We start from the raw sequence: 24,191 nt of genomic DNA on the forward strand, positions 1-24,191 counted from the left end.
TCAGATTAACAGGGACTCCTTTTTTCAGCGTGTACAGTACCTGATGAGATTTTCAAACTGGGGTGCCTTCGTGATGACACACCAGCAGCAATACCTTATTCAGGTGTCTGTTTGGTCCATGACTGGGCACTCAGGGTGGGCCAGGGATCTGGTGGCAGGTGGCGAACAACGTTTCCTCAGAGTCGTCAAGGAAACCCTGTCCTATCTGGACCACTCTGATAAACTCAGGTTGCCGGCTCAGGTCTTCCAAGGCTGTCAACAGCAAGGTGTGTGAAATGCTGCGGGAAGGCCTCAGACTGCTCGTTTTATATCCTTAATAACATTGCTAGAGAAACGTTCCGAGTGGCTGCAGCAGATGTTTGGTGTGTCTCCCAATGTGCTATTCACCACTGGTTTAGAGAGGACATCCATGATGTGTTCATCTAAAAGGAGTCCAAACTGCTAGGCATTTTCACAACCAGCAGGAGGGATAGATCCTGGAGGAAAAGGGCTACCAGCAACTTCCTTGATTCTTCGCACCAAGTTGCTGTTCTACCATTGCTGTTGAGTATCATTGCAACTAGAGACACTTTGGTACCATGATCATTGCGGAAAACACTACTGGTCTTCTGCAAGTGAGATTCCAGTGTGTCAGACCAGGGGCACATTGCAGTACAAGCCCAGCAAGTGCAGAGACTTCATTGTGGTGCGCTGTACACCACTCAACCTGACGATACAAAGGTAGCAGCCTGTGCCAGAGGAAGAGCGAGTAATCCTGTAGCCTTAAGTGACATGAGGCAAACTGAAGAGCAACAGGAGCAGGAGGAGGAAGGCTGCCGCATGGAATCCCAGCAGAGCACCACCAGCCTCATGTCCCGACAGGACAGCGTTAGTCTCATATCCCAGCAGAGCACCGGTCTTCCCAAGTCCCAGCAGAACACCACCATCTTCACATCCCAGCGGAGCAGATAAGAGAGACCCTGATAGAGAGAGGGTCTTCAGAAGGAGCCTGCAAAATCGTAGTCCCCAACCCAAGGAGTGACAACACTCACCCTTCCACTGATTCTGACCTTATGCCTTATCCACTTATCGACAGCCTCACACAGCTCACCCTGACATACCTAGTGGGGGCATGACATTTATTTGTGCTTTGATCCATTGAGAGTGGATTCTCACACCTGGAGAGGACAGCTGTAGTCAGCTCCTGCCAAGCTCTCCCTCTGGTGGCCCTCGGGGACCTCCTGCCCACTCCCAGCAAACACAACCTCCCTCCTGGCATTTATCTCAGAGATGAGAGTGCCAGGTGTCTTTCCCTCGATTTGGAGCTTTCCCACTCTGTCCTGCAGCCTCCCACTCCATAATGTGCGGCTGCAAGGGGACTGTGCCTTTAAGGGCTGAAGCACTCAGATGGGTGTGCCCCAAATGGTTGAACTGAGGTGGTTCCAAAATATGTTCAATTCAGTGTGGTCCTGCTAGGATTTGCTCAGGTCCTGTTTGAGCAAGTTTTTGCATGTCAGCTACACTAATACTGTTTCTAGATGTATTCATTAGCCAATTTCAAGATTTATTTTCAGGGGATCTGACTGGGGTCAGTGCTATATGCACAACAGGTTTAGGACACCAAAGAAGAGGTGTGTCTAAAATCATGAGGGGCATAGATAAAGTGAATGCCCTCAGTCTTTTTCCCAGGGTTGAGGGATCAAGAACTAGAGGGCAAAGGTTTAAGGCGAGACAGGAAAGATTTAATAGGAACTTGAGGGACAATTTTTTTTACACAAAGGTGATATCTATGTGGAATGAGCTGCCAGAGGAAGTGGTTGGACAGGTATATGGATTGGAAAGGTTTAGAAGGTTATGGGCCAAATGCTGGCAAATGGGATTGGCTTGGATGGGGCACCTTGGTCAGCATGGACAAGTTGGACTGAAGGGCCTGTTTCCATGCTGTATAACTCTATGGACTCTATAAACCAAATTTCTCAGCAAGAGGGTACACACTGACCACAATGATCAAATAAGCAACTCTTCAAGTGCCATTATTAAGATAATTGTGCTGTGCCAGTAATGAAATGTCATCTTTGGCTCCTGTCAATCAGAAACCTATTTGAAAATGCAAGTGTAATTTAAAAAGTATATAGTATTGCACATTTCTTCAGTTATGTAACAAACATTATAATCATGCAAACATTTAAATTTCATTCCTTTTAGAGTGACATTCATGAATATTTGTGACCTCAAAAGCCAGTCAAGAAAAAATCTAAAGAAATGACTGATGCAGTTAGAAACATTTATAACTGTGTGGCAAGAAACATATCAGCCCACTTTAAAAGCTGGAACTCTGCAAGTGGTGAAATGATAGCAGTGTTCCAAGTTAAAAACTGATGACAAGTGATGTTTTAGGACACTGATCAACCTGTAAAGTTAACTCAGTTTCTCTTCACAGTTCTGGGTATTTCTAGCACTTTTTGTTTTTATTTCAGATTTGTAGCATTGTATGTTGCCTTTATTTTGACAAATAGTGAATGTGCTATCATGGTATCTTTTGTACAGAAATTAATGAGTATTCCAAGTTTGTCTGTGAGTCACACTGTGTGATTTTTCTAATGATTCATTACTGCTGTAGCTGTCTGATTTATAACATAAGCATGGATAATTTGTCATAGTTCCAAGTAAATGAACACCAAGGAATGAATAACGCTGGAAAATGTAAATGATGGTTGCTCACGGCTCCCTAAAATAGAAGTTTGGAAACAAAAGGTTTGCATTACTTCTAAATAAATCACCAAAATACTTCTGTCTCTGAAAGACATCCAAAGAGTAGTGAATTAGAGAGTATTAGCTACAAGGAAAAGTTGGACAAACTTGGATAGTTTTCTTTGGAATGTCTGAGGCTGAGAACCTGATAGAAGTATATAGAGTTATAGGAGTATAGGAGAGAGAATCAAGAGTCTTTATCCAAGAGTGAAAATGTCAAATACTGGAGGGCATAGATTTAAGGTGAGAGGGGGAAAGTTTAAAGGAGATTTGCGAGGCAAGTTTTTTTACACAGAGAGTGACAGGTGCTGCCATGGGAGGTGGTGGAAACGGATATGCTAGTGATGTTTAAAAGGCACTTAGACAGGCACATGAACAGACGGAGAATGGAGGGGTATAGACCATGTGCAGGCAGATGGGATTAGTATTGGCATGATGGTTGGCACGGACATCGTGGGCCAAAGGGCCTGTTCTTCTGCTATACTGTCCTATGTTCTATGTAAAGTAAATGATTAACAATCTGTTTTGATAGTATCAACTGAAGAAAGAATTTGAATCACATCATTATGTCCTTTTGGATACTTTATACCTACCTGAATAGGGCAGACATGCACCAATTTACCATCTTACCTGAAAAAGTGTTGAGCATTTGACTTCAAAGTTCTCTTTAATTATTTGACAATTGCCGCGCAATTAATTTTAACAATCTCAAATGACCTCAAAATCAGGTTAGTAGCCATAACATGCAGCTAACCACCAACACTGGCTGATGCCACTGCTATAGTGGGCTGCATGCACTCTGTCTGCTTCATCTAGTAGGCCCATTTCACCATGCAAACAGGGTCCAAGCACACCAGTGCCTTCTTATGTAGGAAATGGTGTAAGTAGTCTACAGGATGCACTGCACCAACTCACTAAGACCCCTTAGACAGCATCTTCCAAACTCACAACCTCTACCAGCTAGAAGGACAAGGGCAGCAAAAGCATGGGAACACCACCAGCTGGAAGTTGCCTCCAAGCCACACACCTTCCTGACTTGGAAATATATCGCTGTTCCTTCCCCGTCACTGGGTCAAAATCCTGGAACTCCCTCCAGGATTGCAGGTCTACCCACACATCAGGATCTGCAGTGGTTCAAGAAGGCAACTCACCTCCACCTTCTCAGAGGCATTTAGGGATGGGCAATTAAATGCTGGCTCAGCCTGCGAAGGCCACATCCCTTGAATGAGTAAAAAGTGGGAGACATTGACACTGATCATTTCCACCGGTGATGGCATCAAAGGGGTCCACTTAAGCTTGATATCATTTTTCATTGAAAATAATTTGGATCATTGACTCCTCAGGACATCAACTGTCCCGTCCTATTTCCGCATCTGATCTTGACTATTATAATATCACCAAAAGCTAAGTAGTGGAATATTAATAACAGGGACATCCTCTCCTTTTGCACTGTGAAATCCTTGTCTCCCTTTATTTGTTGTGGCTACTCTGCCATAATGTACAAGAATTCCTGCAGAGGTGTAAGTTTTGATGTGTCTGGCATGAACCAATTTACAATGGCTCAGCTGTTTAATAAAAATACAGTTAATTACTCGTTCTATGTCAGCTGACTTTAAAGTACAAGACAGGGCCTCAGCAAAAAATGAATTCAATGTGACTATGCCTTTAAGTAATTCACAAAGTCTAAAAATATTTCCCCTAATTATGTAGTTTCAACATTCCTATTAGATTAGAATAATCCCCAATAATTCTTCCAGTTAAGAAGTCAAAGCAAATGCAATTAGTTAATCGTTCAAGATATGTTCCCCCTCCCCAAATAATAAGACGCAATGAATAGATTTGATTGTTTATTGTTCATATAGTTTGCATTGGTTAAAAAGCATACTTTAAAATTTTAGATAATACTTTGTTATTTACATAGTGATGCAGTATCACACATGAGACCAATGTAGTTCTCCTCCCTCCACCCTCACCCCCAACCCCACCCCCCACCCCATGGCAGTTATAGTACTAGGGGACCTTGACACTTCTGATTTGGGCACTAAGTCATTCTGGAGTACAGGTACCATATGAAAAATAACTAAATTTTATACCATTGCTTTCTATATTTCCTTGCCATTACAAAGGGTGTTTCAATTACATTTCAGTCCTAATAGATTGAGCTGTATAACATTTTAGTATCCCACAGGCTTATCATATAAAACATAATGTACACAAAACCAAGTTTCTTTAATAGCAGTTCAATGTGGTGACCCACACTTGCAGTAAACTCTATGTATGGCTTTACAAGGGTACATTTTAAAGTACAATTTGCATGTTATTTATTTAAAAGCGTTTTAAGTGAACGGGTTAGTGTGCTTACGATAGCCGTCATGGTATTTGAATGTCGTGCTAAAACCTTAACATGAGGGTCCATGGGGGCTGCTCCAGATACCGCTTCAGCAGCTCTCAGTAGACAAATATAGTTCATTACAACTTCATCTACCTTAGCAACGATTTCCTGTTGCTGTGTTTCAGAATTCATTACTTTAACTAATCGCATGCAGGCTTCTGTTAAGCAACACAGTACTTGGAAGCTGGAAGTCATAGCTAAGAGCATTTCCTCTGGGCTTTTTTCTGCTGCAGCCATTTTTCTGCAAGCACTTCCCAACTCTCGCGATTCGATTGACAACAGTTGTTTGTACTGGTTAAACCGAAGTTGATAGTGATCTGGTTTTGCCTGTTCTTTTTCCCCAATGCTTGCCTGCAGGAGCAACAGCAGTTCATTGGCATCTTTCTGTGCTGCCAGAAAACCGCCCGGCAACACGTACACCTTGTCCTTCAGAGTGTTAATTCTGGCAATCTTGCTGTCAAATTCCGCCTCACTAAGGTTAGCGTCTTTCTGTTGTGGCTCTTGGCTGCTGTTGCTACCAGCCTCCCTGTAAGGTGTGGAAGTCAGTCCCAGGACTCTCCCAGCATTGGCAGGGCCGGAAGATGTACAGGTTGCTGGGGATGAACTGGAGGACAGAGGATTCTGGTCTAAGTAAGTTAATTGGTCCTTACTGCCATAACCACCGTCACCATCATCATCAGCATCAACATCCTTATTGAGAAAACAATAGGTGAAAGGCCCATGACACTTCCAGTTGCTCATTTCCACCTTCGGGAAAGGCAGTGGTCTGGGTTGTCTCAAATCCTTTTGGACTGAAAATATATGCGATGATCTCCGACTCTCCTTTCTGCTTGCAGTGGTGGAGCAGTATGATGAATTTGTCGTCACTGGTCCTTGAGAGTGGCACTTGGATATGCTCTCGCCCAGAGGAAGTTCTACTCTCTTCTGTACAAGTTGGGGATTGGGCACTTCGAGGAGATCGGAATATTGGAATCCTATGGAACTCCTTGATTTTTCCAGTTGGGTTTCTACGCTTCTCATTTGTGGTGTAACGCTACTGCTGCAACGCCTCAGCACCTTCTTTCTGGGAGGAATTTTAAGGCTTCCTCCTCTGCCCTCACAGTTATTCCTATTAAGTGATCTTGAATGCCCTTGTCCTTCTTTGAGAAGATTAGGTGACTCTTGGCATGTAGTTGGCACCTTTGTATCATTGCAAGTGTTTGATGGCAGGGGAATGTTGTCGCCTTTGAATTGATTACTGAAAGCTGAAGTTGCACCTCCTCTTCCTCCTTGCTCAGGCTCTGTGCAAGCTACACTAGGGGTGGCAGAAAAACACAGAGAATCATTAAGCATCTCCTTGACAACATGCTGCAATTTACAATCTGGGTTGCACTGCTTGTCCTCAGCAGAGAGCTGCTTCTCATGAAAACCTCCGGGCAGAGCTTTATCATTCCCACTGGCAGCTCCTTTACTCAGACTGGGACACTGCTCAGAATGCGGGTCTTGTCCCACCTGTCTGTCAGAACAGGCAACTTGTCTCTTTTCCCGGTTAATTGCTTCCTCAAGCTCCCTAGCCTTCTGAGTCCTCTGTTTAGCTAACTCATTCTCCCTCCTCAATTTGGATGGTAAAGATGCAAACAAAATATTTCTAAAGTTACATCGTGAATTTTTAGGTAACTTACTTTTATTCATTGTAAACAATTCCTGGTGTCTAACATGACCTGGGTCTTTTGATGTTGAGACTAATGATGGAAATGTTAACGTGTTAGACCTATGAGGCTTAGAAAAATTCTGATTATCTTTAACACAGTCATTTTCATTTGGGAAAGTGATTGATGTACTTTTAAGATTAGGAAATGTGCTGAGAGTAATCTCTTGAGATGAGTTACTACTCTCATCAACTTTGGGCTTACATGTCCCTTTCACCATATCTGCTTTACAATTTTCAGAGCTAACTTCATGAGATGGACCTGACAAAAGAGGACTAGCTTCTTGATCTTGAACATAATCATTTCTTTTACCCTCTATCTTACTTTCAAAGCCTAAATTCTGCAGTTCAACACCTGTGTAAATATTATCGCCGTTTACTGAGGTACCTGTGGTTTCTTTAATCTTGGGTACTCGGTGGCACCCATCACGTATGGTACCAAATATTGGTTCAGCATTTGAAGGCGCATGCGTGTTATGGGTTGTTCTTCTGTGACACATGGCTTCAGCTTGGGGATGCAGATCTTTATAGGACGTTCCGTGGCTTTGAAGCAAAAGTGTTCGCTGATCTTCTGAAATGTAGCCGAGACCTTTTAGAGAAGACTCTGATAGTATGTGTTTAATCTCAGTTGTACAGTGGGGAGAGTCCACTGGAGTGGCGCATGTACTACTGCCTGTACTGCAGGGTGCATCTACTGAAGAACATTGGGAGCTCTGCAAAGAATAATGGCCCTCACTTTGTAAAGAAGACATTCTTTTTGTCATATGGTATTCACAAAGTCGAGTCACACTCTGTTCAGCTTCTGGAAGCTCTGAAGAGTGATCGTCAGGGAACAGCTCAGTATCTTCTGAATCAGTCAGGTGTTTGGCTGAAGACCCGTAGGTGGTATCAGAAAGAAAGCTTTCATCACGTCCAAGCCCTGAAGTGCTGGCCAGGGAGCACCGATCATCCATTTCAGTATCAGCTTCTTTTTCTTCGAGTTCAGTTCTAGAAACTAAGCAAGCTTTGTGAAAGCTTTTACCATTAATTAACCCTGGGAAATGCTTATCATTCCCCTTTTCTCCTGACACTTGAAACCACCTTTGTGTCTCTTTTCGGAAAGTAGTGCTCTCTAAGTCATAGGTAGTTGCACGATGACTATTCTTTCCAACCAGCGTGTTGTACTTGCTATTAGTTGACAAGTCGTCACCCACTTCTGTCTTTTTGTTTGCATGTTGCCTTTTCATTGATACACTACCATCAACTGCTATCTTGATGCTAGTATCACCCGCCTTGCATTTTTGCTTACTTGGACATGAGTACATCAGAGACCCCACCTGCAATTTGCTGAAGTAGTCCGTGACAGATTTTGTCTCCATTGTTTCTGGTTCCATTTCAATTTCCTCGGAAGGAAGAATTTGTTTCGAAGGCACAACTTTGGACTTTGCGCTGCTTCCTCGCTGAGTGGTCAAGCAATGCATGGCTTTTGGAATCATTTTGGATGTGGGCCCTACGTTCTCGTTCTGAGATATTGGGAACTCAGTTTGCTCTTCTTGAAGTTGCTGATAGCCTTCACTGGTGGCCACAAGCATATGCATGGAACCCTCAGAGTGCTTCTGTGCTGAGGCTACCTCAGAGCTTTCAGTCATTTCAGAGGAGTTTGTTTCATTGCCAGAATCCGATGACGACTCAGGACTATAAGCTCTTAATATCACTACACCTGTATACCATAAGAGAATAAACAGCCAATTAATTACTTCATTATAGGCACTTTTGTAATCTTAATAAAACAGGTTTATTAAACAAAGTGTTTAGTATTCTTAAATTTCTGTGCATAATAAGCACCCAGCGCATGAAATATCAAACATGATTGCTCCATTAGCATGCCAGATCAGAAAATGGGATGACAAAACTGATGGTAAAATTTGTTCTGGAATGTTTCCAAGTTGTTAACAAGTTTACAGATGGAACATTATGACAGTCAATGAATAAATGTTACTATGGTGAAAGAACCTGAGCTGTCATCCGTTTGCTGAACAGACTGCTCCTCAGAAGCTGCCAGCTCCTCCAGGGCTTGCAAGGTTGAAACCACAGCATCATCCAATGCCTGCTCGCCACTCTGCTCTTCAGCCTGTGTAGGAATAGCATCTATGAGTGACACAGGGATGTCGTCGTTTGGGGAACATTTGCTTTGGCTATCGTTTCCCGAACTTTGTGCTGGCTGATGCTGGCTATCTTCTTCGTCTGAGCTGTTGTCTCTGAAGCCAGGTGGAGGGGCAGCAATTGCTATGTTCAGAGTGTGAAGCAGAAAATCATCTTCATCGTCATCATCACCCCCAGGGGGAGGAAGTGAAGTTAAGTCAATTATGTCGTCGCTCGATCCAGAAATATTCAGGATGTCAGTTTTGTCCGCCTCTCCGAGAGGTATATCCTCCTCACAGCTGGCTTCATCTTCGTCCTCAGCGTCATCCATGGTTTCTGAATAGCAGATGTCGTGTAACAATGGTTCTTCAATGCTTTCTGCATTTGCAAACATTCTGCTATCATTGATGTTTGCATACACGGCATTCGTGTCAATGTTATCTACATCGATCCCTGGGAATGAGAACTCTGGGCATTTAATGTCACTTGCATTGTTCAAGTACATCTGTTGGTCCAAATTGCTGGGACTATCATCCAGCAATCTTTCATAACCAAGGTTTCTTGGGTTAAAGATAGCAACGTTGTGGTCCTCAAAGACAAAGGATACCTTAGCTCCTCTTGGAGATTCCTGTACTGTTTTGGTAGACTCTTTCCCAGAGGAAGACATCCTGTTAAAACCTTTGTTTTCAGCTTCCACAGTATCCATATATTCAGCACCCAGATGCCTATGTTCATTAACATCTCTAATTTCAGTTATTAAAATCCCCCTGGAATCTTCATGGTAAATTGGATCATCTGAGAAATCTACATTTTCCTGCTTTGTTTCTCTAATAGACAATGGTTGAGCATCTTCTTTCTTAGGCCTGATGTAGCATGAACTCTTCGGTAAATAGTTCCATTCTACGTTGTGCGTGTTATGTTTAGTCTTGTATTCTGGGCCTATTTAAAAGAAAAAGGAGGGCAATTATTCACAAACATTTGGCCTTGCTAATTACCATGCCTAATAAAGGACGTTTAAAGATTAATACTTGTGCATCAAACAAGTTGTTGTCCCATGACATTGTACAGGAGAGTGAAAATCTAGTATAGTTCCAGCTTAAGCATAGTGAGAGGATGTAGGATAATTTCCTCAGAGCACCATACTTTTTATTTCTGCTATGAATTTCCCTGGCCACATTTATAATGGGAGCTGCCTCTGTAAACTTTTTGACTGGAAATTCATCCCCAGTTGGTAGAACTAAGAGCACTGTATGGAACCATCAGTGCATTGCATTCTGCCTCACAAATTCATTCCATTATAGTCAGTAAATTTCAGAAGCAGAATACAAGACCCTGGTGCTACCATACAGCATGTTTAGCACCACTAATAGGGGATGAACCTCTGGGCTGTAGTGCTCTCTGTCTGATGCATCTCTGGGAAAAAAATAAATTTTGCAACATCTATTGGAATAAAAGAACAGGTTTAGACTACTTAGCTCCTGTTTTGAATTTAATGAAATCTCACCTGATCTATGGCCAGACACCATCTCCATATGATCCTTAGGAAGTTTGGTGAACAAAATTCTCCAAATCCTGGATCAAAAATTAACATATGACTGAGCATCAATGGCCACTTGCAGATGAGAGTTTTAGCTTTAGCGGACCGTATCTTGCTAAGGGATTTAACAAGTGTGTTTTGGAAGTACATAAATAATAACACCCATTGACATTCCCTGACCCAATAACTTTATTCATGCTCATTAATCATGACTACCCTTTATCAGTTTATGCTGGCTTTCACCGACCACTTGATTTGAAAATGTGCAGCCACTCTATTCTAAGTTACAGACCCTGAGGAATTCCATGGCAATATCTGTCAGACTAACTGGTCCATAATTCTTCATCTTCCCTCCTTTTCAAAGGGCAGAGTGACATACACAACTGATGGCACGGCTCCTGGGTCAAGAGAAATTTAGTGGATTATAGTTGGGGAATGTGCAATACTCCCACTTATTTGCTTTATAATCCAGGGATGGAAAACGTCTAACCCTGAGGATCTGTTGATCCTTCAGTGCCATTATGTTCTCCATGGGTAATCTTGCATATATTAATTCTGGTTACATCCCATCCCTGATTAAGCATTACTTCCTTTAGATTTCCAGCAAGCCATCCTTTTCTGTAAAAACTGATTCAACATACAACCTGATTATTCAAGATAATTAGCATAATTTGAACAATTTTTCCTATTGCACTAAATACAAGAATTTCTATCCTGGAAATTCATAACAGCATCTGTTTCCATCTCTCCTTAACAATCCTGGAAGATGAGTTTGTTTTCCCTATTTGTAAAAAACAAAACCAACCTTTCCTCATCTTTCTTTCTTAAACAAAACTTGTAAAACACTCTTCTTCACTTTTCTTCCTCCAGCCTCTCACCATTAACTATGATACTGACATTAATCTAAAAAGGAATTGCCATTTCAATGGATAAAGACTCATCTCAAAGTTTTTTGCTCAGGTAGTCAAATACCCAGGCACTGAATACAAGAATTGCTAACCTGGAAATTCTAAACATTCTGTTCCCATATCCGCTTAACTCCTTTTCAATGCAATCCTGAAAGATGTTTTTTCCTCAATGCCTCAGTCATTATCCCTCTGTTTTAAATCATGGCATAGTGGTTAAACTACTGGACTATTGATCCAGAGAAATAAGTTTGAATTCCACCAAATAGCTGGTGAATATAAATTCACATACTTAAGTAAATCTAGAATTGAAAGGCAGTATCAATAATGGCAAATACTGAACTACTATACGGTCGTATAAACCCATTTGGTTCACCCACGTTCTTCATGAAACAAAATCATGGACTTTACATGACTCCTCACTTACCAATGTTGTTGACTCTTACCCATCCTTGAGATAGGCCAGTAAGCTGAGCAAGTACAGGAACCAGTTTAGGATAGACAGTGTTGGCCTTGCCAGCAGTGTAAACATCCTCTCCTTGGAAATGGTGAATTTCACCTACCGTGTCCCATCCTTTTGCAATTTTAAACAACACTACATCATTGTCCCATCATCTGTATTATGGAAAAGAAATCTAATTTTTCAAGGCTCTGTGTGAATTGTTTCCAAATCACACAGTTTTGTTTCTAAACCACAAAGAATTGGCACTGTAATTGCCAATTTTTAAAATGAATCATGTGCAGAGTATGGTTGTTGAAGGCAAGGCCAACAATTATTGCTGATCCCTTATTGCTATTGAACCAGGCTATTTACATATAAGTTTACAGTCAAACACAATGTTGTGAGTCTAGATTCACTGATAGATGAGACTTCCTTAGTGAGCCCGATGATTTTTTTCTGATAGTACAGTAATTTCACAGTCACCATTACCAACACAAACCTTCCTTTTTATTTTATTGTTAGTTATTTATCTATCTGAATTTAAATCCCCCAGCTCCCATGATGGAAATTGAACTCATATTTCCAGATCATTAGTCCAGGTCTCCCCAGTATCATAACCGCTACACTGCAGTCCCCTTGGGGTCTGCCTGAAAATTAGCAGGATCAACTGTTGATGGGTAATAGTGCATGAAACTATTAAGAGGTGTAAATATAATGAACAGATTATTATACCACAGAGAAGGCAGCCAAACCCAGAGGAGCAAACTCACTTGGAATGTAAAAGGAAAACTGTGCACTGAATTCATTTGCTTGATATACCCGGTAGTTTTGACACAGTGAATTGTATTGCGTTTGCATTGTTACAGTCATTCATTCTCTATCATAGTCAAATGATGTCCAAAGAACTGACTCAAGGCCAAAGTAATAAGCAGTAGATTCTAATGGTATGGGCTTACTGTTGACTGATTTAAGTGAACACAAATCTTTGATTGTTCTGTAAAGCAAAAAAAAGGCAGATTCTGAAAATCTGAAATAAAAGCAGAAAATGACAGATACTCAGCAGATCAGGCAGCTTCTGTAAAGAGAGAAACAGAATTGACGCCTTATTTGACCTTTTATTGAAATAGTCACTGACCTGAAATGTGAACTCTGTTTCTTTTTTCACAGAGGCTTCCAAGTATTTTTCATACTCTGTGTTTATTTCATTGACTGTTTCTCCTTCCTTGCAATTATGAATGAAAACTGCAGCCAGCACAACGTAACATTCAGCCAGTTGCTTAGTCTCAGCTGTATGTTTGGGACTGATGTTTATAGACTGTATACTAGAATCATAAAATCATATTGCACAGAAACAGGCCCTTTGGCCCACTGTCTGTTGTCTGCTTGTTGATTTTTATTCCATTGACCTTTCTTTTTAAAGCCAATAACATGCAACAGCCATAAATATGGGTCACGTAGAGATTCTATCAGAAAGGATACAAGTAAAATAATAAACAACCACGACCCAGAAATTTTGGATGCTAATCCTACTTAAGCTGTTTGCCAAGGAGACAACATATGCAAGGGCATCTGTGATGTGACGAAACTGCATAGAAGAAGCTTGGCATGACTTATTCATTAATGCTAGTTACATTTTGCTCTTAAGAGGGATCAATTTTTCTGGAGCATATATGTAATGAAGCTAGATATGCTTGCTTGCAGAGAAGTACTTAACATACTGAACTAGAGCTCCAGACAAAGGCATTCAGAACTTCTCATGAGCTGCTCCAACTCATTAAATGAATGGACATGAAAATATAAACCTCAGGAAAGAGGTACATGCTGCACCATACCAGTACTGGAAGGTTCAAAGCAAGAGTTGACCAAGATTATTTAATGCATAGATAGAGCATGGAGAGTTCTGGTTTTTTTATACATTCCAGGAAGCATTACAGAGTAAGTTCCAGGTTTGGATTTCCAGCCCTAATCTCAGGTTTTAAAATTTTCAGTTTTAACCAATAAAGATAAATGCTAACACCCTGACTGAAACACAGAGACACAAGAGAGACTGCAGATGCTGGAGATCTGGCTGACCTGCTGAGTTCCTCCAGCATTTTGTGTGCGTTCACCCTAACTGAAATGCTCTTTTTTTTAAATTGATAAAATAGCTTGCTGGCAATGAACATATTGTCATTCATTTTCTTTTAAGGATGCTACATAGTTTTCAAAATGCTCTTTTTTGACACTGACCGATCTCAATTGCTTGAGAGAAAAGTCAGTTTATTGTATGGAGGTAATGAAAACTGGAGAAGTAAAGGTGTGGGTGGAAAAAGGGAACCAAAGATTACATGACAGAAAGTGAAAATTTTGTCAAGCAATATTTAGGGTAAAATTTCAACCAGTCCATAATTGTCATTACTGGTTTTGTTTTAGTTGTGCTTTATTGAGATGTAAAGTTAACGTATCAATTATGTCAATTTTATCAATAGCTGAAAACACCCAATTTTGCCAAAAAAAATGAAGCAAAAATGAAATCCAAACAATTCAATCTCTGCTTGCAACCTATGAAATAAAGCCATTTGTTAAATGGGGCCTTTAACACAGCATTTCTTGGAGCACTATCAAATATATCTGACCCAAAAGCTATTGAGGAGATAGATAAACGAAAGAAATTTCAAAGATTCAACAGCTGAAGCCTTGGTCGTCAATAGTGCTACAATTAAAGTCAGGTTACTGAAGAGGCTAAATTTGGAGGAGAGAGATTTTGGAGACCTGAGCATTGTAAAAGGAAGATTTTAAGGGAGGGTTGAGACCATGGAGGGATTTCAAACTCAAAAAGTCAAAGTTGAGTTTGTTGTCATATGCAGCCTTAAAATGGAGGTTTTGCCTAACTGGGTGCCAATATAGGTAAGTGAATGAACACAGTGTTTCATCGGAAAGTTAAAACATGGGTAGCAAAGTTTTGGGTAGCCTTAAGTTTACGGAGGGGAGTGTGAAACAGCCAGGAGTGCACTGGAATAGTCAATTTGGCTGTTCTTGAAACTACTTTACTTCTCTACGTCTGCTTCATGATCTTCAAGCTGTGATCCAAACAAATGGGAACCCAGTCCCAGTGAACACAAGATGAAGACAAGGCTGTGTTACTGCACTAATGCTCTCCTCAATTGTTCTCACTGCAATATGTACCTTAACTCCAATAGTATCCCACTGCAGCTCATCTATAGCATAAATGAGAAACAGTTCCACCTTCACCATTTCCGTTCTGGAACCAACATTGCCCCAAGCTCAGTCACCAATTCACATTGTACAGATGACGCCTGCATACGTGCACACTGGGAGATCAAGCTCCAAGTCATTGTTGACTCCTTCATTCAAGAATAGACCTTACAGGAAACATCCAGAAGATAAAGATCTCTCCCAACCTAGCCCCACCACCACTCTGACAATCAAGATTCAAGGCAATATCCTAGAAAATGTGGATCTCTTTGCATGGGTTGGGAGCACCTCTCAGCGAGGTCAGACATTGATAGCAAAATCTGTGACTGTCTCCAGAACTGTAGCAAAGTTTTTGGCTGATGAAGGAAAAGGGCATTCAAAGACAAAGATCTCAGATCTGGTACTAAACTCTTGGTCTATTGAGAACATAGACAACCTACTGAAGGCATCTCAAAACCCCAAAGTAGTACCACCAACGTTGTCTCCACAGTCCTTCAAATCCATTAGCAGGATAGGTCAACCAACGTCAGTGTCTTCTCCCCAGTTAGAGGCTGATCAAACTCTGTGAGTAGGTTGTATTGTCCATATATCACCAGACATCTGATTCCCGAGAAAGCATTCTACTCCAAGCTCTAGGATGGAAAGAGTTTCCAGGAGGATAAAGGGTATCCTCATAGTGCCCTTTGTCAAGGGTAATGTCTGCACTAAACCATGGGAATTCCCTGGCCTGTGATCTCACAAAATGGGGAAGGAGCATCTCAAGATGCACTGAGGTTCACAAACCTCTGCAGTGGGAGTGTCTGGAGGACATGCACAAACAGCAGAAGGAGTGCACAACATCCCCAGCAGTCACCCACCAACTTTGTCAGAAACAATTTACCCCATCCCTGGCAGCCTTTGTAGAATTTACAGAACTAAAGTGGAAGCAAGTTATCCTTAACCCCAAGGGGACTGCTAAGAAGAAGCTATCAGTTATTGGGGTAGTCAAAAGATGAATAACAGCTTCAGGAGCAGGTGAACTGAGGCATCAAGTTGGAAACTGAGGAGAGGGGATCTTTAACAATATCAATGGGAAAGGAAGCTGGGTGCTCTGCAGTAAAGGGAATGAGATTGAGACAGCAGGAAGTTTTTAGGACCATGGTGAAGATAACTTTGGAGAGAGTATGGGTGGGGAGAAATTGGAGAAAAACTAGAGAAAGACACAGGTTCAGGGCTGGGGCGAAGAGGTCCTTGGAGAAAGTTTAGCCCGGTTGGCCAGAGAAGGGAGTGAAATGGCAGCAACGAGCATGGCTTCTATCTCAGAGCTGTCTCAGTCTCTTGGCTCCTCGTATTGGATGGAAGTGAGAATGGAGAAAACAGGGCAGAGGAGTTTCAGAGAAAAGTTTACAGGACAGAAAAGCAGCCAGGGGTTATGTTTTGTATTCCAGATAGATCATGGGATACTGTGTAGTTTTGGGAGAGAAGAGCAAGATCCAAAGGAGTTTCATGGGGTGCTGCCCGATCTGATGGTGAATCATTAATCCAGATATCCAACATACTGTTCAAGTCTTACATCCCTTAGATGCAGGGTTATATCAGGGGAGTGGCCAGGGTGAGGGAACATAGTTGTTTTAATGGTGACTGAGGGGCTAAGGGTGGAAGTGAGGGTGTGGTCGAGAAGATGAATATTTGAAGAGATGTTTGTGGTGCATCAAAGGTGTAGCTGGGATTTTAAAAGTAACATTTTGAGTGAATTGGGAGAATTTTTTTTCCACCAGAAGCAGATATGGGAGGAAGAAATGTTGGGGGAAAGTTGGTGGTGGGAAGAAACGTGGATGGATAGTGATACAAGGAGGCAATCTCACATGGGATAATCCATGATCGATGCAGTGGGAGCACCAAGGTCAAGTGTGATAACAAAGTAAAGCAAGTGGTGGTAGAGTTTTGTAACACAGCAGTTGAATACCGCACTGGTAATCTAGAGGCCTGGACTCATGGTCTGGAGAGATGTTCAAATCCCACTGGAATAGCTGGAATTCAAACGATTAACTAAACAAATCTGGAATAAAAATTTGGTGTTAGTAATAGTGATATAAAAGTCCATCTGGTTCGCAAGTATTTGGGGGAAGAAACTCTGTCATCCTCACCTTGTCAAGCCTTGATCTCACTTCAAGCTCAAAACAATGTGATTGACTGGTAAGTGCCCTCATAGGCAGCCAGGCAGTACACTCAGCTGTGTCAAACCATTATCTAGCAAGGGAGAATCATCACCACAAGGACTGCAGTGGTTGGTGCTGAGGCAGACGGTGGAGAACGAGAATTGTAACTGAGAGGCAAGGGGTGAGGTGGTACAGGAGCAGAGTGTGGTGGAGAAGAGGGGAAAAACTAAGAAACAGTTTGTGAAAGGATTATTGTGGGCTGGGCATAAGGTAGAGCCAAGCTGTGAGAAGCTTCATTTAGTTGGGAACTAGTGGGTTAAGCAGTCCACATTTCAGAACTCAGGATAAATCCATGTGATGGGGTGTACAAAATTACATTTGTCACGGGGCTTTACCATTGTGGTTGTGTGCCATGCTGTCATATGACTAGATATTCGGCAGTGTTGTAAATTTCCGAGCATGATTCGCTTGCAGAAGGGGCCAGTGACACCGAATCTCAACATGCATAGCGTGAAATCTGTAGCAACGTTTATGTTTCATAGAATGTAGTGAGCGATGTCGCTAGCAACATAGCTGGGTGAAGTCAGCTGAAAGCAATATTATGATACAGTCCTTTGTGAGGCACATGTAATTGATTTTGTAAACCATCTGACTGAAGTTGTCAGTTTGATACATTTTAACTGGAAAAGTTGACTCTAAGAAGTGACTTGGAGCTTGTTGTGCACTTCTTTGGAAATTCCTTTTGGCATTTTTTAAAAAAAAGATGAATATATTAAGTTGTTGACTTTTGAAACAGAAAAGATACCACAAGTCAGCCAGAGAACTCTAACAGAGGTGGTGCTCATGTCATTTGAGTGTACCCTAGATGCTGATTTGAAGTGCAGTCGTATACACAAAAACAATGCAAATCGAGTACTTATCCAGCTGCAGAGTGCATAGCCTTTAGGATCAGATGAGAACTGATTAGTGATAGAATAAAGGAAACTAAAGGGAAAGTACAGATTTAAAATTAAATGATTGAATAGGGAACGATGGCTACAATGAAGAGAGGAGATGTTCTGAGCTTTAGTTAAATCTACCTTTGCTTTGCATTTGTTCAAGTGGAGAATGGTTGTTTGGTTGGTTGGCCATTGGTTAGTGGAATTAAACCTGCTGTACAGTCGTGTCATCTCATTGCTGTCTGCCTCCAAAATTCATTCTGCTTACTTCAGAAGTAGTACAAAAACATAAACAAAACAAAGAACACTATCATACAGCATGTTTAGAGCTACCAAAGAGGAATGAGCTTGTGGATGAAAGCTGATTAGACAGATATAAGTGACTTAGTCTTAATGTGTCATAAATCATTACCCCCTCACAGACTTAATGATAATGTCATTAGAGAGGACCATAAACTCATTCACTGTTTTCACCAAAGACTGTGCATGAAAGAAATCTCTTTATCTCCCAATGCAGGAAATCTTGGTATAAACTTCCATTGCTGCCTTTCCATAATGTACCTGAAAAATGTTGCACATTCTGAGTGTTACATGACACTCTGGTATTTGGAGATAACGACAACTGGTTTTGAAGTAATAAGTTTAGGTAAGTTAGATGCTCATTTCTAATACCTGCTTCATTATTTGCAGTGCACTTGCCATGAGCCATATTAAATATGGAGCGCCGAGAGTCCACCAACAGCCTGTAATATCCAGCTGTCAAACAGGCAAGGTTCATTGCATCTGTTGACTCCATTAATAATATAATGGGCTGAAAAAAAAGATAGCAGTTTGAGAATCTTGCATTGCAGTATGGAAAATACATTTCAGTTCATTAAACCACCAAACCACGAAACCTTGGTAACCACGAAAGATGGAGTTCTATGAGGACATCTGTCACCTGTAAAGAATAACACTTAAAAAGCAATCTTATGCTGAAATCTTTAATCCGTAGAGCTCCTTTAACATCAACAGGAACTATTTTGCAATTAGATTGGCATTTTCACTTGCTACATTTTGTCCAGATGGTATAGAACTGCCTGAAATTAAAACAGTTGAAGGTGAATAAATAAAATTGTGAAACAAAATCTTATGTGAAGGTGAGTTAGGATATCTAAAAGTAATATCAAATCTGAGTCTACATTGAGGAGATTTGTATGTCTAGTTTAATAATGCTAGTAGCTATTTAAATTCTGGCTTTCAAATGTTGCCTCCACTTAAGAAACTACTAACTAGTCCTAGAGTAATGAGAGGTGGCATTAGAATTTTGTGAGTTCTTTTGTCGTGGGAAATATAGGCTGTTGACTTCTTTTCATTTTCCTCTGCTGATCAATGTTCCTCCCACTGCATCTGCCTCAAACTCTTCCCTTCTAAACCTGCTCCCTGTTCACCCACTTCAGTGACCTTGTCAGTTTGATTCCCCAGCCCCGCCACTTCCAAATAAATGGTATTTTCTTACCTTGACGTCCAGCACATTCAGTTCAACTCTCACATTGTTTTCCTCTTCTGAGAACATCTCGATCTTGTTCACATGGCTGAAGTCAGCCAGCAGGGCCACCAGGTGTGTTTTTGCATTAATTACATGGCTTATTCCATATCTTGGTCCCACTAATAAAGTGACTTCAGAGTGCTTCTCCCCTTGCTGTTTTATGCAATAAATAAAGACAAAATGGGGTCACATTTTCTTTTCACTAGTTCTTCATTTGCAATTTAATAATACTCCAAAATAAGAATTTGGAAGAAAATAAATTATACTATATTATAAACCACACTTCAGTTTACCTCTTCAAGAGAACAAAAAAACATATCACGACTGAAAAAAAAATGCTGTGTACTGATCAATTCCAGTATATTTCAGTTCATTAGTTCTCATAATTGCAGAGAAGGTGTGGTGAACATCAGCTGAACTGAGAGTGTGAATGACTTGTTTCAACTCATTGGCTAGTATTTACTATTATCTGCAAAATAACATCTGTTCTTTATCTTAACATATGTGTAACTGTCTAATAACTGTCCAACTAAACAATAAAGAATGCAGCATAATCCAGGTGAAATTACAGCAAAGAGAGCAACAGGGGAGAGTCAACATAATTTAGCATGATTGTGTTAAAAGTTTCCCTCTTAAAATACAGCAGTAGATGCTCCCCTCTTATCTGACCATGATGCACCTCTTGTAACATTCTTGTGGTATTTGCTGAGAAAAATCCATATCTAGCTGGTTATAAATAGGACCAGGGGATTCAAAGATAAAGCAATATAAAGAGAGCAGTGTACTATAAGGAACAACTGATACCTCCCTTCCCTACACACTATGATGGTGCCTCTGGAGTGAACTGAATGGGAGAATCTAGAACTAGGGTCTGCTGTTTAAAAATAAGGGGTCATCCATTTAAGGCAGAAAAGATGCAAATTTTATTTCGTTAAAGGCTATGAGTGTCTCAGTGGTGAAAGCATAGTCTCATAATATTTTTACAGCAGAATTAGATAGATTCATGACAAATAATGGGGTTAAAGCTTACTGCAGATAAGTGGGAATACGGAGTTGAAGTTATAATCAGATCAACCACAATCTTATTGAATGCCAGAGCTGGCTCGAGAGGCCAAGTGGCCTTCTCCTGCTCACAGTTCATACGTTTGAACAATTGTATCGTTGAGCAACGTGGGCTGTGAGCTTAGTTAGTTTTCCAGAGTTTGATTACTTTTGGGAGCAAGCTTCTGATGATCTTGTCTTCTGTAGGTTTTACCTGACATTGGTACCCTTGTAAAAGACAAAAGGATAAGGATTGATAAGGATTATGTCACCATGTCATATAAAGATCTCCTGGCCATTAATTATTTCATGTAGGTGTTAACTGATTAAAATAAACAGCTGATGACCTTACCCAAATAATGGATAAAAGAATTTTAAATCTGCTGACATCTTAGTAGCTAGGTGCATGCAGTAACATTTCACCCGCTGAGTTATTAGTTTTGGTGTCAAAATGAGAGAAATTCCCTTTAGTTTTTTGAAGTAGAACTTGATGAGCTGTATGACCTTTTCTCATTCAATACCTCTCCACCCACAAAATCAAGAAACTAACCTCCGAAGACTGATCCACAGCTCTTTGATGCACACACACGTAGTTTCAACCTCTTGCAAGTTCTTACTGTACAAATAGTCCCTGTCCCATTTTGTCTGATAATACTAATGTGAACTACCTTGTGGACATTACAATGTTAAAAGTGCTCTATCAATGTAAGTTGTTGTACGTTTCGCTATGTACTTAGGCTGAAATTCGTCTTACCAGTCGATCAAAATGAATGCAATTTTGTCAATGACTACACTTCAAAATAGCTGCAATAGCTATAAAATGTTTTGGGTTATCCAGAATGGGACTTGCAAATGCTATGTAGATTCATGTTTTTAATTTTTAATGAACAGCTCTGGTCCTCCCAGACATCCACACAGAAGAAGTTCCTTAACTTCAAAGTATTAGTGACCTTCACTTCAACCTTGACCTCATTCCATTGTTTGTCTAGTTCTTGGAGGTAAGGTAAAGGTCTCTTACTGACTCTTAAATAAGAAGCCAGCCCTTTTTGTGTTCAATGTCCATTGAAGCTGGAGAATTAAATAAGTACCCATTGCAAATAAAACCCTCCAAAGCAGGCTCAGCAATATTTCCTGATTTTCTCCAAATGGAAATGAATTTTACTCTTTATCAAGATGAGGGCTGTCAACAGAGGGAACAGAATGTCCTGTCACAGATTATACACACCAGGGTTTTGCTCCGCATTAGTGACATGTCATAATCAAACCTGCAGGTCAAAATTTCCCACTTTCAACAAAGATAATAGCTCCACTAAGTAAGACTGTCAAACTCAGTACCAGTTAGAGGTGAATGATGGACAGTTTTCCAGTATGGACCTGGACTGAGCTCATCAACTTTAGTTTGACCAGCAGAAAAAGAGATGTTCGTGTTATTAACCTGTGTTGGAATCAAAAGTGTTTGACTTTCCAAAAGTTTCTAATGATGAATGGTAACTAACATACAATAAATGAGCATTCTCAAATGAACTCAGTCATCCACTACTATTAGTTATGCTACTGGAAGGAATCAGCCTATTTTCAAGAGCAAAATCACAACTCACAACATAGTTGGCATAACAAATAAATGGCATTGATTCTGAACATCTGCAAGTTAACTTTACCCAGCTCTCAGTTCTCCTAAACTGCTGTGTTGTACACAAAGCTGATTAAATCGGAATCAAGATTTGACATACATGGAACCTTTAAATAGCACTCACATCAGCAGATTACAGCAAAACCAGGAGTTATATCCATGAGGTTTGTTTGTAAGTAGTTCAAGCCAATATATTATCACTGATATTTTTCTGTGTGCTTAAAGTATGTTCTTCATGGGATGATAATTACTGACTTTCAAACAGCTTAACTGAATATAATAATCTTTTTGTTCTCCATGTATGTTAGCAGAAAGAGGAGAAAAATAAGATACATTACCACCAGCATGGCTTTAAACACTCGGCCTCCATACAATCGCAGGTCACTGAGAAACTTTAAGTAGTGCACCTTTGCTTGTAATGCAGAGAGCTGCAATAGAAAGCAAGATATGAACTGAGGTAAAACATTACATAAAACAGTGATGATAAATGGCTGCCATTGAATGTCACCAAAACATTGCTAGGCAAAATTTATTGCTTAAAAATCAAGCCTTTTCCCTTTCAAACCAGGTATCTAAATATTCCCCTCAATGCAGAAGTTTGCATTTGAGTAAAAGGAATCGGAACGTAAACATATTTAGTTCACAGGAACTGATTCATCCAGAAGAAAGTATGCCAAACTATGGCAAGACTGAATGAGGGTTCAGTAAGGAAGAATACTAAAACAATTCCCAAGTTTGAAACTATTCAGGAACTTGGTCAAAGAAGATCTGGTGCTTCATTGCCTAACACCATTTTAGATATTGGCAACGTGGCCTGCCAGAGATTTCCATTCTGCAATAGCTGCTCCAAAGAACTGGAAACTGTGCCAGAAAACAATTCTAATAATGCGAGGCAAGTGACTGCCAGTTAACATAACAGATTTTTCTTTTTCTTCTTCAGAGCACTTCTGCATTCCATTATTGCTCTACTGCATATTTATTTCTTTTTAATTGAGAAATTATATTTTCCTGTCAGTTATGTACTTAGGTTCAAGGAAGATTGACTAAACAGTGGTCAAAGCAAAGATGTAATATTTAATGCAAGGCAGAGCATACTGCTAATGAAAGATTAATGCTCATTTTTCCACTTTGTTGGAGATAATTGTTGCTTTAATGGTGTATTCTGTCTCTGCACATGGTTCCTACATGATATAATAGCATCAGTTGAAATAATAGCATTGGAGTTGAGCAATATTTCATCTTTAGTAAATAATTTTTACAATTCATGGTGCAATGTTACCTTTTTGCCAGGAGGAACAAGATTTTGGTTTGCTTTCAGGATGTGGGTAAGTGCTTTTTTCACGTTCTTCTCTTTCATGCTTTGTAAAACCATGGGAGGGAGGAAAGTTTCAAGGCCCCATTCTTTCCTGGAAGAGAACTGTACGTCAGATAGAGGGCAAGACTTGTCATCTTAAAGTTATCTCATTATTAGTGTGTCAAATTATAGAAATGAGCAGGATTCCAAGCTGGCCTTTGGGTCTATATTTAATGTTAAACGTTGTTCTTGCTTATTGCAGAGGTAATCCAAATACCAGCCAAAAGGAGCAAAATACCACAGATTTTGGAAATCTGAATAAAAAAAGAAAGACTCAGCAGGTAGGATAGCATGTGTGAGGAGAGAGACAATTAACATTTCAGTGGAACTAGTTCAAGCAAAAAAGTCATCAACCTGAAATGTTAAATCTGTTTCTCTCTCCATAGATGCTGCTTGACCAGCTAAATGTTTCTGGTATTTTCTGTTTTCATTATAAGCCAACAAGAACTTGGTGGCTGACATGTCATTGGTATGATAAACATTGGGTGACTGATACCTACCTGATTCCAGCTTTATTGTTATGGCCTCAGCCTGGAATTAAATCAGATTGTGC

At 40.4% G+C, this 24,191-nt stretch overlaps 1 protein-coding gene across 6 annotated transcripts in view; it reads right to left on the reverse strand.

The window, feature by feature from the left end:
* Positions 1-6,277: 6,277 nt before the first annotated feature.
* frmpd4 (FERM and PDZ domain containing 4) overlaps positions 6,278-24,191 on the reverse strand; it is a 471,176-nt gene continuing 453,262 nt past the window's right edge. For all 6 annotated transcript variants that reach the window (XM_052014783.1, XM_052014782.1, XM_052014781.1 and 3 more), the window contains 7 exons: positions 23,564-23,690; positions 22,623-22,712; positions 19,584-19,766; positions 18,758-18,896; positions 8,802-9,869; positions 7,198-8,508; positions 6,278-6,416 (listed from right to left, as the gene is read on the reverse strand). In XM_052014783.1, the coding sequence (XP_051870743.1) occupies positions 6,412-6,416; positions 7,198-8,508; positions 8,802-9,869; positions 18,758-18,896; positions 19,584-19,766; positions 22,623-22,712; positions 23,564-23,690 (2,923 nt within the window). In that variant the 3' untranslated portion in view covers positions 6,278-6,411. The remainder of the gene's footprint in view (positions 6,417-7,197; positions 8,509-8,801; positions 9,870-18,757; positions 18,897-19,583; positions 19,767-22,622; positions 22,713-23,563; positions 23,691-24,191) is intronic.

The sequence above is a fragment of the Pristis pectinata genome, chromosome 4, assembly GCF_009764475.1.
Source record: "Pristis pectinata isolate sPriPec2 chromosome 4, sPriPec2.1.pri, whole genome shotgun sequence".
NCBI classification, from domain to species: domain Eukaryota; kingdom Metazoa; phylum Chordata; class Chondrichthyes; order Rhinopristiformes; family Pristidae; genus Pristis; species Pristis pectinata.